The sequence below is a fragment of the Magallana gigas genome, chromosome 5 (genome assembly GCF_963853765.1).
Source record: "Magallana gigas chromosome 5, xbMagGiga1.1, whole genome shotgun sequence".
Taxonomy (NCBI): Eukaryota; Metazoa; Mollusca; class Bivalvia; order Ostreida; family Ostreidae; genus Magallana; species Magallana gigas.
In genome coordinates, this window is record NC_088857.1 from 32,195,889 (window position 1) to 32,214,296 (window position 18,408).

The 18,408-nt window shown below is 34.1% G+C and overlaps 2 protein-coding genes across 6 annotated transcripts; both read left to right on the top strand.

The window, feature by feature from the left end:
• Window positions 1-1,432: 1,432 nt before the first annotated feature.
• LOC105344658 (uncharacterized) lies at window positions 1,433-4,622 on the top strand. Its single transcript, XM_011452487.4, has 2 exons — window positions 1,433-3,494; window positions 3,641-4,622. The coding sequence occupies exons 1-2, from the start codon at window positions 1,803-1,805 to the stop codon at window positions 3,839-3,841; spliced, it is 1,893 nt and encodes a 630-aa protein (XP_011450789.3). The 5' UTR covers window positions 1,433-1,802; the 3' UTR covers window positions 3,842-4,622.
• A 7,767-nt stretch (window positions 4,623-12,389) lies between these two features.
• LOC109620773 (BTB/POZ domain-containing protein KCTD21) lies at window positions 12,390-17,726 on the top strand. 5 transcript variants are annotated; one of them, XM_066084430.1, is made up of 2 exons: window positions 12,390-12,452; window positions 16,731-17,726. In XM_066084430.1, exon 2 carries the CDS (start codon window positions 16,741-16,743, stop codon window positions 17,434-17,436), a length of 696 nt encoding a protein of 231 aa, XP_065940502.1. In that variant the 5' UTR covers window positions 12,390-12,452; window positions 16,731-16,740; the 3' UTR covers window positions 17,437-17,726. The 5 variants fall into 5 exon arrangements, with proteins under 5 accessions (XP_065940502.1, XP_065940501.1, XP_034325166.2 ...); XM_066084429.1 differs by having other exon boundaries at window positions 12,394-12,497; XM_034469275.2 differs by lacking the exon at window positions 12,390-12,452 and adding an exon at window positions 14,607-14,628.
• Window positions 17,727-18,408: the final 682 nt, after the last annotated feature.

The following is an 18,408-nucleotide window of genomic DNA, read 5'->3' on the forward strand; positions in this document are numbered from 1 at the left end:
GTGTAAAACATGTCGATTTAGACAATTGTCTGTAAATATTGGACTTTCTTTTATGCATTGGTGGGCCCCTGCCTCAACTTCTGCACTAATTGCTGCTATTTCCTGACAACAAATGCACTCTTGTTGAGTTGCCATGGAAATGCAAATGCCACATTCACACCTACAATTAGAAAATAAAATCTTGTTTTATATATTATGTGATTTTCTATAAATTGTTGTCATAATTATAATTTTCTATCTGGATTAAAACTGATGAAAATCAGAATAATTAACTTACCAATTAGTATTGACTTGTCTATCCTGAAAGTCCTCTACATCAGAACTATCATTGTCTGGTGTAGCACTTCTTGGAGTTTCACTAGTGTTAGCCAAAGGTTCAAACTGATACGGTCTAATGTTTTCAGCATCAGAAAGATCAACGTTTGGAATTTCATCTTCCAGTGTTTCCATTATTTTAAACTTGCTTGAATGATTTGCTGTATGTTTGATAACAGAGAGGAGAGTGATGTTTGATAACAGTGGGGAGAGTGCTGGCGAACCTCTGACGTCATGGCCAGAGCTCATTAACGCTAGCTGCTGGACTCAGCAGGCTGCATTTATCTCTGTGTTATCAGTGAATGCAGTAAAACCTGACCAGTGTTACATTAATTACAGACAGAAACTGATTTATCAGAGATATTTATAGGATATATAAAGTTAATAAAAATTGTGTCACAAATCCTTTAAAAGTAAAATTAATAAGAGTACTATTCGGGGAGGTATCATTCAGTCAATTGATATAATATTCGTATCAATATTGTACATATGTTAATTGTAGAACATACCTGTTCAGTAAAAATATTTTCAGCAATAAATATACAATCGAATATGAATAATCAGTATTTTGATTGACCTAAAAATTCTAAAGAAAAAATAGATTTGTAAAACGAAACTTCGATTTTTTTAATGATAACTTTAACACATTAACATTATGAAACTAATTTTTTAATGGTTATTTGGAATTTTATATGACGCGCGTTTTTTTTATGGACCTATCCTTTTGCTATAAATAACCATAAAAAACCATGCGTTGCAGTACTGCGTGTTTACCATTTCGAAGGCACCATGATTACTGAAATTCTCATTCTTAATGATAATTTAATGTTTAAAATGTTTTAATATAATATATTCACTATCACGATTGATTCAGAAGGCTGTGAAAAGAATGATGCAATTTTCATGAATATGACATTGACCTTTGATTTAAAAATAGTTTAATATTACTACGCAACTATGATAATTTTGTGTTTCCTAAATATCGCACCTATATATAAGGTAGTTTTATTAAAATATTTCTTTAAGTTTTAATTGAATAGATAAATTGAAAAATCTAGCCAAAGTATAGAAAGAGAAAGTTTTGTGTTATAAATTTGGCAGATCTATTTTTGCAGAAGTATTGTTAAAGCGGGAATTATCCGGAACTTCCTCGAATGAGACAGATAGTAGAAAACATATGACAACATGAATTCCAAATCATACCTATCAACAAAGTCAACAAGTAAAGAATGAAAAAATGAATCGATCAAGGAAAGAGTCCCAAAGTGTAACTACAGTTTCTAAAGAAAACGTATCAGCTACATTGCCCGTGAGAAAGGAAACCGATCATCGAGAAACTCCGCCCGGATTTGCTAGGTCCATGTTAAGGTGGCCATTTCATAATCCTTTTGAGTGTGTCGAATTTACTCCAATTGAATACAGTGAACGAATTAGAGACCTTATACCCGAAGAGCAAGACGACAATACGGCAACAATGCCTTAAGTGCATGTTTATGGAGGTATACTTAACTGCCATGAACCCATATGGAAATTGGTTTTGTCGGAGGAAAGAACATTGTGATAATACTCCGGTGAAAAGAAGTGTTCCTAGTCTACTAAGACTCGACAGTACGGGTAATACATGTTGTGAGAAAGGATTAAATTCCTCAATTCAAAAGAGTATGGCTTCGTGTATAGCAAAAACTTTTAGTGGCATGACATCAAGAAGCAATTCTCGATCACCTGACAATATTGTTGGTTGTATGTCTGATTATCCTATTTTGCAAAATTCTTTTGACAGTGCTTGTGATAAAAATATGGCAGCAAAAAACTATGCTATAATGCACATGAGGCCTGAAACTTCATGCATTGGAAGTTTTCAGAGTCTTGCTGGGTGCAAGGGAATGAATACAAGTAGTTCCATTTCTCAACACCCAGGATTGCATCAGAGTAAATTTCAAATACCTTACCTTCAGTTTCATCCAGCTGTTTTTAGTGCACATCCACAGCAAAGTGACTCAGCAAAGAAACAGGTTACAAAGTGTCAAAGCCAGAGAACCGGCAAAAAGAGTAACCGCTATTTCAGATATGGATGGAGTGCTCCTCAAAGAAAGCAGTCCCCTGAGGGTATAAAAAATGGTACTCCCAAAAAGTCTGAAAACACAACTCTACCGAAGAAACAAAAATGTGAAAGCAAAGAATGTGATAACCAAGTTGAAAAGAAAGTCAGTAATAGGGAACATTGTGATAGAAAAAACGACAAAAAACAAAAAACTGATAACGAAGGAAAGGATATATTATCTAGTCCATTGTCTAATTTAAGTCTTGGGGAAAGCGTTGCAATAAAAAATGCCTTAAATCAATGTTCAATGTCCAGTTCAGCAAGCAATGACATTGAAAAACCTAAACCAGACTGGTTTAGTTTTGGTAGAAGAGACTCTGAATCTAAACTTTCACCATCAAACACAGTCATAGTGTTAGACAATTGGGATGATGAAATATCTGAAGAATTTCAGTCAGAAAATATCAAGCTACAGAATGATATGATTGACCTATTAGCAACCGAGGAGGAAAAGACAAACTCATTAGAAGATAATATTATTTCAACTGAAACTTCTAAAAGTAACTCTTTTCATAATGTGGAGAAAATTTGTGATACTTTATGTACTGATGAAAAAGTGTCCAATGAGTCAAAGAGCCAAGAAAATGTTGCAGATACCAGTGCAGTGGTCACCCAAATGTGCCAAAACAGTGAGCCTCATGCTGTTCTCTATCAGCGTAACATGAATAAGAAGGGTCGTCCTTCTCACAAAAAACGAAGCAGAAAGAAAGGCAGCAAACATTCCAAGTCTAACAACATTGAACAGGGTCAAAAAAGAAAATTTGAGGATGGTACATCCTCCAAATCTGGTGCTTGCACTATAGCGTTCATCATGGGAGGTTCTGATCCCCACTCATTGGACAGCGAAAGTGATTTTTCCTTTGATAGTGATGAAGATTCATCTGACTCTGTTGATGATGACATTGACTTTGTGTGTCACTTTCCTGAACCTCTCCTTGTGAACTCGGCACCCCTCCTCATGAACATTATTTGCTCTGCCAAGTCTAGTCCTGTCAGCCAAGCAGTCAGTGCCGCTAATCGTGAATGGGAAACCATGTCAGAAAAGCCAAGTACTACAGCAACACAGAGTGACAGAAAAGTAAGACAAATACTAAATCTTATATCTTCATGGGAAATAACTACATGTATTTAAACTTTGCTCTCATCTACTTTGCTAATTTTTTAAAGCAATTTAATTTTACATTTATAGACATATGGTACTAAATTTTATTTTTATTTTGATAGGTACACTTCGCAGAACCTGAGAGTCTCACCGAAACTCATATAGCAGATGACTGGAACAGAAGAGGTCCATGGGAAGAGTATGCTCGAGACAGAGAAAGATTTAAGCGAAGAATAGAAGAAGTAAAAAGCGTCATTGATCCTATTCTGTGTGAAGATCACCGTCAGCATGTGTATTCCAATCTGATGCATCCAAATGAATAAATAAAAAAGTGCGAATGGGTTGTGGTGTAATCATGTTTGGTTGTGCCAATATAGCATAAGTCATTAGGCCACTTTTAGAGAACTGTTAGTTTACCATCTTTAAAATAACTACAAGTAACGAAAAAAGTACTTGACCGGGATTACTTTTTTTTAACGCTGTGAGCTTTGATGTTTTAAAGTTGTTTATGATGTATTTTCTGTTTTAATTATGGTTGCCTTATCTACTGATTTAAAGTTAAATCACTGAGATAAGAGAGAGCAAACATAGGATTTAAGGTGGCCTTTATGCTGGTGTTTATTTGGTTATGTTTTATTTTAAAATCCACATTGAGATAAATATTGTTAACCTCATTTGTTGCTGAGTACTTCATTTTACTGGGCTTTTGTTACAGCTCTTTCTTGCAGAAACTTGAGACAATTTCATGCCACAGAAAGTACACTATAAATCTGTAATTTGGACTGATTGAAAGAAGTACTGAATTTTTTATATCCGTTGAATAAAAAAGAGAACGAATATATATATTTTTGTATAAAAAGCTTGTTAAAAAGTCTCAACACAACAATCTAGTTTATGACTGGTACTTAGTGGTAATTTTCATGCAGTTAACTGTAATTTCATGCCTTGTTTCTTCTGCTTGAATTGTTTTAGTGTGTTAATTGCATTCCTTAATCTATAAAGTTGCTCTCTGAACTTGTATTTTATGCACATTTTTACTGTATGTACATTTACTATTATGTAATGAGAGAAATGACAATAATAAAATATTTATTCTTTAGTTTACTATGACTTCAACTATATATACTATTAGATGATATAAACAATACAGAATAAGAATTGATAAAAAGAATCTAAATTCGCCCTCCTCCCAATTTTTAGAAATGTTTTTAATTTCTTACAAAAAGCAAAGCATTCTCCTTGACATGAAGCATCTTCCTCTGCCCATACACATGTCCATTTTTTTTAAAGGGGGGGGGGGGGGGGGAGTGTGAAATGAAAAAAAATGACAATAACAAACCTTGAACTATCTCAAAAATGGAACATTATATGGGATGTGATAAACACTATACGAGGATATATATATCGTACATGAAGTTACAGAATGGAGACCACTTTTATATTTAAGTGAAATGTCAGGAATCCAAAAAACTAAAAAAAATAATAACATGTTCACCGTGTTTAATTTTATATGCTGCAATAATTGATAAACAAATTCATCACGCATTATATTTTTTATAAGCATCTTGTTGCATGCCAAAATTTTGGCGCCAGAAAGCTCAAGTACCCATGGGAATTCATGACCGAGGGGGAAAAAGGCAATATTCTCTGTATGTATTGGATGTGCGAAGTAATGTGCATGAATCATATCGGCTCTCCCCATCTAATTTCGGAAATGACGAATAAGTCTATATATATACATGTCTACCCGCCCTGTAAAGCTGTAGATGGTACATGTAGATACGGCATGTGCGATTCTAGAGGGATGTCTAGACCCCCCCCCCTCTGCAAAATTCAAGTTTCTTTAAATTTTAATTTAAAATTACCAAAAATACGCCTCGGAACCCCCCCCCCCCCCCGCAAACTCAAATAACCATTGCCATTGGACCCCATGAAAAAATTCTGGATCTGCGCATGATGCGTCCATATATACTCATTCGCCAGTGGGGAGTGTAATGAATAATTCTGACCCGGGTTGAAAATTGACACAGGGGTAATTTTTTAATGTTGAATATTGAGACCAATATTATATTGGCTGCAACATATATTGTGAATTTTGCTCTTACACATGCTAAGTATATTTAAACTGTAATTCTTTTAAATATTTTATTTTCACCCACCCATTACAACATAAAAGGACATTTTACACACACTCTGTAAACTTTGCGATATGATAGATGGGGTCGGGGGGGGGGGGGGGTCCCGACCACCCTCAAATAATGAAAATTTATTAAATTTACATAGTAAAATTATCGCAATTATATGCTTCGGACCCCCTTGCAAACGCCCCTTTCCTCATGGATTAGGGATTTCATGATTTTGGGGAAAAAAAATTCCTAGGTAAGATTTTTTTTTTACTAAGTTACCCCCCCCCCCCCCCAACGGATTAGGAATATCTTGATTTAGGGAATTTTATTACTTTTTCCTAGGTATGAATTTTTGTTGAAGCTATAGGTATACTACGTTCCCCCCTTGCTTGTCAAGATTTCTGTTGATTAGTGTACTCCCTCCGACTTTCAATTCAGACCCCCCCCCCCCCCCCCCCCCCCGGTTGAAAAAAAATTCTGGATCCGCGGCATGACAATAGGCTAACAGCATTGAGTTCGCCAAAGAGAAAAATTTTACAGCAGTCATTTTTAAAAGTTCATATTCCTAAAATTTGTAATTTTTGTGTATTTCAGGAAGTTAATTAGTGGTTTGGGGCAGTCTGCTTGTATACATTTTCATGCATGCCCATTCCTGTACAATGCTATTGTACATATATACATGTAACTGTCTATATCCACCTTAAAAACCGGTATTTCCACGTAGTTTGTTTTGTTGTGAAAATGTGCTTGTAAGTTATTAAAATTTTACATATAACTATAAATATGCATGATGAACAGGATTAAAAAAAATTGTTTATTTTTCTATATAAATTTAAAAATTCTGCATATAATGGAATATATATAATAATGTAATTCTGCTTCAATTTAAATCTCTAGATAGGTTTTCTCACACAAACTTGACATCAATTCTATTATTAATTAATTTTGGTCATTTGAATAATAAATTATAATTTTTCAATAAACTTGTATGCAAAATATTAAAGCTTTTAGTGCTTAAGGTACACGTAGATGACCATGCGTAGGGGTAGGTACTAGTATTAGGTACAGTCTTTCCCTGTAAATTTTTCTGCAAAATTCCGGCAAAAATTCGATCGTTAAATTGTTGTATCTAGTGCCCCGGAATTGTCCAATATCTGGTACCCCCTGAACACTTTTACGAGAAAGTGTCTGAAAATTTCAAGAGAAATCGCCCAGAGCAAGCTCCTGTTCAAAACTTTGACCGCGTTTGGCATAAAGGTTTATTGTTTAAACTCCATACTTATGGTATCCCTGGGAATCCGTTTAAATGGTTTAATAGTTATCTTGTGAATAGAAAGCAAAAGGTTATGTATCGAGAAGTGTTGTCGTCTACAAAGCCTGTGAATGCCGGAGTGCCTCAAGGCTCTGTCCTTGGGCCATTGTTGCGTGAACGCTGAGGTCCACGCAGAAAATATATAAGCGAGGTTAAACCGGATGCTATGGGGAAAATTCAGCCTGCGCATGAGCTAGCCTGGTTCCTGTGCGTAGTGGGTAGCTCAGGGAACCTGGGCTGCATTTTACAAAATAACTTACGACAACTTGAAGTTGTAAATATTATCCGTCTCATGGATTGATCGTAAACGGAAAAAAAATATATAGACTCATTTATTTTCAACTATTTTGAATGCCATTATCATATTTCACAGCCATTAGAATAAAACATTGGTTAGTTAGTGATTAATCATCATTCATTAATTTGGTCGTAAGTTCTTTTGTAAAACGCAGCCCTGGCTAGCACACGTTTATCTGAATCGGGATCGGGATTCCGTGCCATATGCACACATAAGTTCAAAGGCGCTGTAATTGTAAAGTTGTCGGTAAACAGTACAGAAACAAAGTATTCATTTTAAAGAAATGATTGGCATGTGATATGAACTATCAATATTATGAGATAAGTTAATGTTATGCCGAAACTACAACATGCATCATGCGCGGATCCAGAAAATTTTTCCAGGGGGGGTCCGAAGGATAATTGTGTTTGCCAGGGGGGGGGGGGGGGTCCGAGGCATATTTTCGTGATAATTTTACTATGTAAATTTAATAAATTTTCATTTTCCAGGGGGGGTCGGGACCCCCCCGACCCCCCCTCTAGATCCGCGCATGTGCATCAAATAGCATAATTTGCAATGTTTTGTTGTTTTCCGAATACACATGTAACTTAACTTTACTTTTATAGTAGGCGAGGCTAGAGAACTTCCCGATTAAATTTTTTAAGCATTTAAGTATGATTGAATAATTATGTCACTGTATAAAAGTTTAAATCTCAAGAAAAATGCATCAAAATATGAAATTTTTAATTTAAACAAAACTGTCACTGCATAGTTAACAAAGTAGTGCGAATCGTAATGTGTGCGCAAATAGTAGAATTCACCGAATGCCTGATACTATACATGCAAACTTCATTCATAGATAGATAATAATTATTTTAGAAGTATGAACCCTTAAAATTCTGAGATAAAAAGTCAGGGCTATACATACATGTATACGTAATACAACGTACAAATTTAGTGGTTAAAAGCAGAGGGCTAGAGTCAGTTTATACAGTTATTATGTGTAAACAATGTTAGAGAACTCTGTAACTTAGGAAAATTCTTGCATCATGCCTTCAAACTACATGTTGACTAATATACTATTTTTTAAACAATTGTAATTAAATTGATGTGTTGAATTGACATTCTCCAATGTTATCATCACTGTATTACATATTCATTGCTATTACCATTTTTTAGAAAATCCATGCAATGTGCTGCACATATTATTTATAAAAATTTCATATGCAATAAGATGTATGTCTTACGCAATAAAGAAAGTTGAAAGTTGAAAGTTGAGTCGGTAGAATCTCTGATAATCTTAAGGCTTTCACGTTTTCGTTGGAAACACATGCATATGGTCCACGTATTGTAGTCCTTTTTTAAAGGACAGCAACTTGTTATTTCTTATTTATCATATGTAAATGATATAGCAGATAATATGTTAACATTCTGTAGACTTTTTGCAGATGATAATAGTTTTCAACATGCTGCAATCAATGTACAAGATATAGAATTTAATCTAAATCAAGATCTTTTAAATCTGGGAATTTGGTCTAAGAAATGGCTTTTGAGCTTCAATCCTTCAAAAACCAAAGCAGTTCAATTTAATATTTAAAAAAATACTGTAAATCCCTTGTTAAAATTTCAAGATCGTGATTTGGAATTCGTGTCTTCTCACAAACATTTAGGTGTTATTTTTTCTGAGGATCTTTCATGGGCAGTTTATATCAACTCTTTTATAGCAAATGCTCAAAAGAAATTGGGACTAATGAAAAAACTCAAATTCCAACTTAATAGAAAGTCACTATCATTGTTATATACTTCATTTATAAGACCTCAGTTAGAATATGCATCTGATGTATGGGGCGGGTGCACTTTCACTGACTCCGAAAGGTTAGAACAAATACAATTGATTGCAGCAAGAATCGTCACAGGAGTACTTATTTTTGCTTCTAGGGATTCTCTTTATTTCGAAACAGGGTGGGAAACGCTTGATAGTAGAAGGAAAATGTCCAGGCTGAAAACCATGTATAAAATTGATAGAAACTTTTTACCCAATTATGTAATGGACATTTTCCCAAACAAACGTGTTAATGCATCCACTTATTTTACAAGAAATGCACAAAACTATAGTATACCAAAATGTCGTTTGCAATGGTATAAATCTTCATTTGTTCCCACTGTTGTTAACGAATGGAATGCGCTTTCAAAGGATGTCCGTGAAAGCGACTCCATTCGCATTTTCAAAGAAAAAATACATGTTTCTATCATAAATCAGAATGATATTACATGTCGAACAAAACCTGATTTTTTTACTTATGGTGACAGATTTTTTAATATTATTCATACTAGACTTCGTCATAATTGTGCACTAAATAGTGATCTTTTTCGTTGTAATATTATTAATAGTCCACTCTGTTCGTGTGGCAAGCTCGAAGACACTTATCATTATTTTTCCACTTGTAATAAATATAAAGAGGCCAGAAATATTATGCTTAATGAAATTTTCAATATTGTAAATTTAAATATTGTTAATACTCATGTCCTACTTTGGGGCGACAACGAAATCAGTGTCAGCGAAAACAAACATTTATTTTCTATAGTTTATCGTTATATCAAAGGTACAAAAAGATTTAGTTGATGTTTGTACACCATTGAAAATTTATATATAACTGTCATATGATCTGTTGACCTCACATGTTGTGCATACATTATTTTTACTGTATTATATACTTGTATTGGGAGAGGCGGTCTAAGTTTTTGAACTTGTGCCCAATCCCTGTTGTAATTTTTGTACAATAGAAATATGTTCAAATCAAAACTTTGTTGTTGTGATCAATTTTCAACAAGGTCATTTTTCAACGGGTGCTGTTCATCAGAGATAAAAAAAAATATCAAGCCGTTGAAAAATGACCCCGGGTATAATTAATAGCTTCGAAAAGGCGCACCCTGGTCAGTATTTGAACAACGTTATATAATAAGAAGTGACCTCTGCGGTAATTTTTAACCTTGGTCGATATTCTTCGTTACAGGAAGCGCCTTTGGTTTGAATGTGAAATGAGCGTGTTCATAATTTGAGCTAAAAGGACAAGGGCGTACATATTTGTATAATGTGTTATGACCCCATCCCCTTCCCTACTCCACACATTTTAAACAATAAAATGACCTTTAATTGTTAATCCAAGACTTAAAGATAAAAAAAAATTAATTGGGTCGGTAGATTGATATAGAAAATAGTGAAGAGACCATCTAGAAATTTATAAATGTATTAGTAATACCACATCCTCCCGCATCCAATACCCAACTTACATATTTAGAATAGTTTGTTGAATTAAATATTGGGCAATTTTTAAGACCATAGGTCACCATAGGTAATACATGTAAATAAAGAGAAATTGACTTGCGCAATCTAGTGTAATTAAACCGCCAGGTATATCAAGTCATTTGATGTATTGAAATTTGATTTGAAAATTAAATAAAAAACATTCTTTTTTCGATAGATACCGTTACAATTTTCGTTCTTAATGATTCTTCTGATTTGAGAAAATGTTATTGAAAAAATGCACCAATCAGAACATTTTTTGTATATTATATTGTACATCAAGTGCTCAGGACTTGGAAGGAATTTTAAAATAACATAATGTTATTCCCCTGTGAATATACAGCATAGCCAATGAAGATAGTATGTCTTTTTTGGCAAAATGTGCATGCTTGAGCATAAAAAAGCACACATAATAGCAACGCTATATAATTATTTTGGTAAAATATTCAGGACCCGGCAATCATTGTTACTTTCTGTTATAAAGTTTACACCATTTACATGTTATTAAAAAAGGGGTAGACTTTATCAGAGATCAGACAAGTATAATTGTTATACAGGCACGTAGCATATAGTTTCGGGGGGGGGGGGGACAAAATCAGATGCAACTTCTCAAAATCAAGAAAATCCTAATCCGGGGAGGGGATGGGGGATTATATAACTTCAATTTCACAGTCCTTTTCCTTATTTTCACTTCAAATTTTGTCGTGGTCCTAATCTCAGCGAGATTCGTGGAGACTCAAAAGAGACGTCCGTCAATTTTTTCAGTCTCGACGTACCACGCTGAGATTAACTGGTCCGAAAAAAGTGAATGGGGGCCAACTTCATTTTTTTATATGTAAACACTAAAACGATTGCTGCGACAAAAATTGGGGCGGGGGGGGGGGGGGGGGGTCAGCTCCCCGGCACCCCCGGACATTAATGCTACGTGCCTGTTCTACATGTACATGCTTGAAGCTCCTTCAACAATATCATAGTTTCGTTGGATCACAAATCCCGCGAAAGTCATAAGCATGAGCAGTCGCGGACGCAGGATTAGAACCATTTTAACAAGAGCTTGGACTTTGGGTAGTTGTGTCAAATAGCAATGTGACGTAGGCCTGTCTATTTCATTGCTGGTCACTCAGGCATGGCTGTTTGAAATCAACAAGATTTGTCTGGCTTTCGAGCTAAAACTACACAGTCAATGTATATTTCACTAGAAGCAAGCGTCATTTTTAACTTGTTTTGACGCAAGAAAAAGATAGTTATATCCTACCGAAAGTCCAAGGTCTTGTTAAAATGGTTCTACATGTATGTCAGTTAAAAGGGGAGTCCGAATTCGAATCGCAGTCGGGAGTCTGCGGGCCGCCTTGACACTGCTTGAGGCCCCAAGTGGACTTAGGTGGAGGCCCAGGGGCGAACGGCCCGAGTTTTGGGGGATTTTAAGACATAGGAGTCACGTGAACAACCTCATGTGTAATTTTATCAGCGATACGTCATTTGCACAACAAGTGATGACGTATCGCTGATGACGTTCTCTGCTTGTTCATTGGTTAAGCTGTATTAGAGGTGTGTGCGAGGGGAATGAATGACAGTGGGGAGCTAGCCTTTATGAGTTATATTGGATATTTTCTATTATATATTTTCTATATATATATATACTATTTTTCTAATTTAGAACGATATAATTTAAAAAAAATTGCTATAGTTCTATACTATTTTAAACATTTTAATCACAATGGAGGGGGGGGGGGGGGGTCCCCACTCTGAATCCGCCGGTGATTAGATCAAACTCATTTTAAAAATTAAGTCGAGCTATAGTGGTCGAGCTCATTCCGGATTTCAAATATCTGCCGTTTATTTTTAAGATTAGCGTGCAAAATCTGTTTCCTAAGGTTTTTTCCCTTAGACGTTCCACTTCTAAAGTTGAATACGTGTAAGAAAGAACGTTGAAACACATTTTGATTTTCAGCCTAGACTGGTATATGAGTACATGAATCATATATGTAATATGTTTTACGGTGTAACCGTTTGGAGGGCGAAGCCAATATCAATGGGGCTAGATATGCCCTTTCATTATCTCTGGCCTGTCATCAGCTGTTCATTTCTTATACAACCCCTGCTATGCTATAGTCTGTCCCAAGCTACTGTTTCCATCACATGTTGACAATTTTTATGGAAACATACACAGCTAAAAGAAATACAATTGAAATCCTTCATTAATTAAAATTCGTCGCTTTTTTTCACAGGAACGAAAAACTGACTTCTTATGGAGATTTTATAATTATCTTTTTCATTTTGGAAGTTTCTTGGAACACCTCACACAATTTTCAAATGCTATCATCCAGATCTTATTTTATATTATTTGCTTTACAAATATATCCATAGATTTTTATTTTAACAGCCGCTTTTTTTAGGCGAACAAGTCAGCTCGAGAGAGAGAGAGAGAGAGAGAGAGAGAGAGAGAGAGAGAGAGAGAGAGTGGGAGGGAGGGGGGATTCAAATATAAAAACCGGTAAACAAATTTTCATTCTGGTATGTAAATAAATATTGTTTAAACCCTGAAATATTTCATCTTTGTAAGCCAAGGGTTTCTGATCCGCGCCGCTCCTGCAGATCACACACCCTTGGCTAGCGAAGGTATTTATGAATAACTAATAATGAAGCAAAAAATCTTGGGACAGATTTTAGCTGCATTTTTGTTGTTGTTGTTATTTAGATTCTATCAATATACATGTGTATTATTTTGATGTCTTATTGTCTAGTCTGAAGTAATTTATACATATATTGGATAATACCTGGCTGCAGCTACATGAAGTATCTACATTGCAGATCTCTGGATAATTTCTCAGCATGAAGTATTTTAACTTTTTACTCCCTTATTTCAAATGTATGCATAAACATGAATTAAAGAGTAATGACGTATATTTTTTTTTAAAATAAGAAAATCAATTTATCTTGAGAATATTTCGCTTAAATTTGTCATCCAAACACTGAATTATTAAACATTTAATGATTGATTTGTGCATTAAAACTAGAGAATTGAGATAGTACCCTAGCTAATTCAAATCATAAGGTGCAAATGATGTCCTTCATGTATATTGTACATACTGGGGTGTATAATTTAATCTGAGTTTGTCTGAAAAATGTCATACATTTGTGTTCAATGCATATTTGTGATTGTGAATGCAGATCAGTAATTCCTATTATAAATAATTTTTAAGTATTTATAATGCATATTACTCCAAATAATCTCCCTATTTGCTTTTATTTTTATGGCGGTTTGGGAGTACTTTGAATATTTATTGTATTTTAAATCATATACGTATGGTTTACACATTTGTGGGGGGGGGGGGGGGGGGTGAATTAGAATGGGGAAATATTTAACAATGTGTCTGTCAAAGATTAGGATGTCTACAAAATTAAGTTTTGATTATCTTTTGTTTTATACTGAATTATTTATTGGTCGTAACTTAATTCTTTTTATATTTTGATAATTAATTTGAATTCTGGGTACGAAATGACCTGGGTATGAGTATGTTAGGCTACGATTTGAGATGAAACCTAAAAACGAAATTTCAAATTGAAAGTTGGAGAAAAATCGTCTTTGGTGTTTTCAAATAGTAATCAGAAAGCAAATTTAATTCAAATACATGATGTTATATTTAATAACAATGAATTAAAACTGCTTCACTGTTGAGACACGTGTTTTGTCCAATCAGATGTCCTGAAATTCATTTGATCGGATCTAATGCAACTGTTGTAAGTTGTAGGAAATGAAAATTTGTTTTCTTAATTAGGAATTAATTTTTCAAGAACACACTAGGTAAGTTTAAATGTATTTATCACTCATTAAACAAAGCTGGTAAATTATCACCAAACGTGAAGTTAGTACGAGATTCAAATTCAACATGGATGCCGGTGATGTCACTGCGCGTGAAGTTATTCTTTTTTCCTCCATCTTGGAAAAGTTTTTCAACTTCATAGGTATAGAGTGTAATTTCTATTTTTAGACATATGTACACGTGTTGTCTATAGGGAGAGCTTCGCTCTCACGGGCCCTTCGGGCCCGTGAGAGGGCTTCGCCCTCTATAAATATAGTTGAAGAAAAAGTAATTATACCTGATAGTTTTTAAAGGGCATAAGCATGCATATTCTATGTCAAAGTACGTGCATCAATGAGTAAAATAACACTTTTCTTTACTCTCCTCAAACCATTGAATTTGATCTTGGGATATATAGAAAGCAATGCGGGAGATCAGAATGATATAAGAGATCGAGAATTTCATCGCCACTCTTATCGAAAGTTAAGTGGCCTTTGGCTCTCATCTCTCATCTTTGTGCAGAATACCATCTTGTATTTTATTACCCTGGGAATGGACACTCAGTCCATTGAAAAATGAAATAAAATGAAACCCAGAAATCTGCTGTCCAAAGATTTGCACATAATATAAAGATCGAGAACTATGAATAACGATGTCTTATCTTTTTAACTTTAGGAGTTTGACCTTACTATACTCTGTCCCAAGTTTTTGCTTCCACCACTATTTGCTTTATATTTCGATAGAAGTAAATACCTTTGTGCTTAAACTACGTTCATCCACTAATATGAAAAATGTCCAGATTATCTGTTTTGAATTGCCCCCTATACCGCTTCAGGTTTCAATACACATCCAAAAATTGAAAGTCTACGGAGATTTTGCATTGCATCAGCCATTAATAAGCCCGGATGATAATGTTAAAAAATTGTGAGATGTATTCCAAGTGTATTCCGAATGGAGAAAAGATGTAAACATTTCCCATTACAAATCTCCGTAAGAAAATTGTTTTCGTTCCTGTGAAATTTTATGAGTGAAAAGGGATAATTGTTCAATGAAGATGTCTTGGATATATTCCCTTTCATCGATTTCAATTGTATTTCTTTCACAGGTATGTGTATGTAATATATAGAGTACTTTTTAACGAGTGTATCTTCAGATAACAGACGAGGGGGCTTGTCCCCCGAGTCTGATATCTGAAGATGCACAAGTTAAAAAGTTACTCTATATGTTTTGTATCGTTGTTTTCAATGCACTGAGTTCCCCATGATCTATCAAAATTTTATTATGTTCCATTTTATATGACCAATAAAAAAAGAGCACGTGATTCTAGAAGTTAATGGTAATACATTTTATGAAAGTACCATCTACCTCGCCCTTTTAAGCAATACTGCCGTGGATGACGGCTGTGATTGTATGCTCTCGCAATTCTTAGGATATAGTTGAAACCGAATTCCTTAAATAAATTTGGAAACCTGAACATTCACAATCTGTTGATATGCATCTCCGGGACGAAGATCCTAAACAGAATCACTGGTTACAGCGCTTTGTGTTAGAGGTACATAAACAGAATGGCAGTGATTACCCCCGCGTCCTCTATTTGTTGTATGCGGATTACTGCGTCATTTGCGAGAGGAAAACATTCAATTTGAATTTTCTTGATGAACATGACGACTTATTGCCGTTTTCCGCAAAATTTTAGATGTTTGCATGAGGGAATTATTATCAAAGGGTTCAGGTAGCAAAGTGCGACAAGTTGATTCGATAATGCCGGAAGATGAGGAAAAAATCTGGACTCGTGGAGTACACCGGATTTAGATAATTGTGTATTTCATTTCGAGCCATAATTAAGTGGCTGTTTAAGCAGTAAAAAATGAAGTTTTCTTGTAATAATTTTTATAGCTGCTTAAAACATTTCACAGAAACTGGTATGTTCTTTGAACTTCATGAAGCACATGAATTTGTAAATGATAAATACAATTTTCTTATTTTTTGCTACTCTTTTTTTTTTTTTTAAAGTGTGATCTATCAGGAATAAAAAGTGTGATCTATCACAGATACACCACAGAAAACTGTTGTGCATCAAGAAAAAATGAATTGCTGACATCAAAGGAAAAGCTCACAAACAATGATACAATTTCTATTAAAAATCATCAAAAATTGATGGAAGCAATAACTTGGGACAGACTATAAAGAATATCATTCTCTTTTTGCAAAGTATGGATTACACTATATATTGCAAATATTCGAGGATTTATGTATTTTAAATTTTAGTATTTCAACTTCCAAGACATAAGGGCTTTGAAAATTGTATTCCTTCTTTTGTGCTTGTTGCACTGTTTTTCAACTCTTAAATTTTTTCTAGAGAAATACAGTTTTTCTTTTTTTCCTTATAGGTCTTTTTCTATGGACGAATCACAAATTCTGAGATTAAATGTAGGTGGTTACATTTACACAACCACAAGATCCACTCTTGTCAAATATCCAGATTCCATGTTGGGAGTGATGTTCAAAGGCGATATTCCATCCAAGACAGACCAGGATGGAAATTTCTTCATAGACCGTGATGGACAAATGTTCAGATACATACTTAATTTCTGTAGGTCTGGAAAACTATGTCTGCCACAAAATTTTTTAGAGTTTGATTTACTTGAAAATGAAGCAGATTTCTTTCAAATTCAGCCTTTAATTTCAAGCATTGTGACAGCTAGACAGCATGAAAATAAAGAGAATTTGGAAGTTCATTATGTGGAAATTGTAGAAGTAAGAACTGGTACTACAGCAACTATGCCTTCAAAGAATTCTAGAGTTAAGACAATTTTGCTCGGAAGAAAAGAAGATTTATTTGCATTGCCTTCGAATATCATAGGTGAAGAGGCAGCAGAACGTTTGGAGTGTAAAAACGGATCAAATTATGTGGAACTAGAAATCTATGGAAGTAACATGAGAATTCAGCTAGCTGACTTTTTAAGTAACAATGGCTGGATCAATGAAAATTCTGACTTATCATCCTCATCTTGTTTACCAAAGGGATCAAATATTCTATGTATCGAACAAAGTTACAGAGACAGATGGAAGATATACAGACATATATGTAGATAGATTTTGTTCACAGACTTTGCTTCAGTTCTTGCAGAATTACATGTGTCAGCTTTTATATATCTTTATTTTAATATTATACATTTTGATTAAAGGTAACAGGATTTTAAAAATTGATTTAAAGAAATATAAGTAAAAATGTAAGATAAAAATTCGAAGTATTCTATAATAGTAATGCATATTCTTTCATGCCATATTTTATACCTGTTTTACACTGTACTACATGTATACTTTCTGACGAATCTCATTGTTTATACATTTTAAGACATAGGTGCTTTGTAATAAATTGTTAATTGATAAATTGTTAATAAATAAATTGTTAATTATAAACATTCTCAAAACCTCAGAAGGTGTTGTATGCTCCTGCGATACAATGGAAAAGAAATACTTGTAAGCTGGAATTTTGTTCTATTGAAATGCCCTCAAAGCATTGAATGATAAATATATCTGCTTTGAAACCTAATATCTTTTATTTTTATGTACATCCTCAAATAAGGGAACCATATAAAACTGTTTACGATAAATATTTTGAGAGATCGATGTCGGGGTTTCTTCTTTAGTGTAACAGACAAGTAGCAAGCCATTGGAGGGTGGGTGGGGGTGGTGTTTCTAATTTTGTTGTCTTTTTTTTTTTTTAAGGCAAATTAAACATTTTCTAAAATTTACATACATGTATTATTATATAAAAATATTTTTCTAAGCAAACTGTCCCTTCCAGATTTATGCATATAACAAAGTCTACCTCCTCCATTTTGTATCTGAACATATATTTTATTGTATATATATAATTACTTTTTATTCAAAAGGTTTGTATACAAGTTCTTTAAACTTACGTGATTTTCCACTTTTAAGTCTAGTTAAGATATGTTGACCTTGAACCACTTGTTATATCATTTAACTGACTTTAGAAATTATTCAATCTACTTAGACATTCTGTTATCTTGAGCGATAACTTTCAAACAATTTTTTATTTCT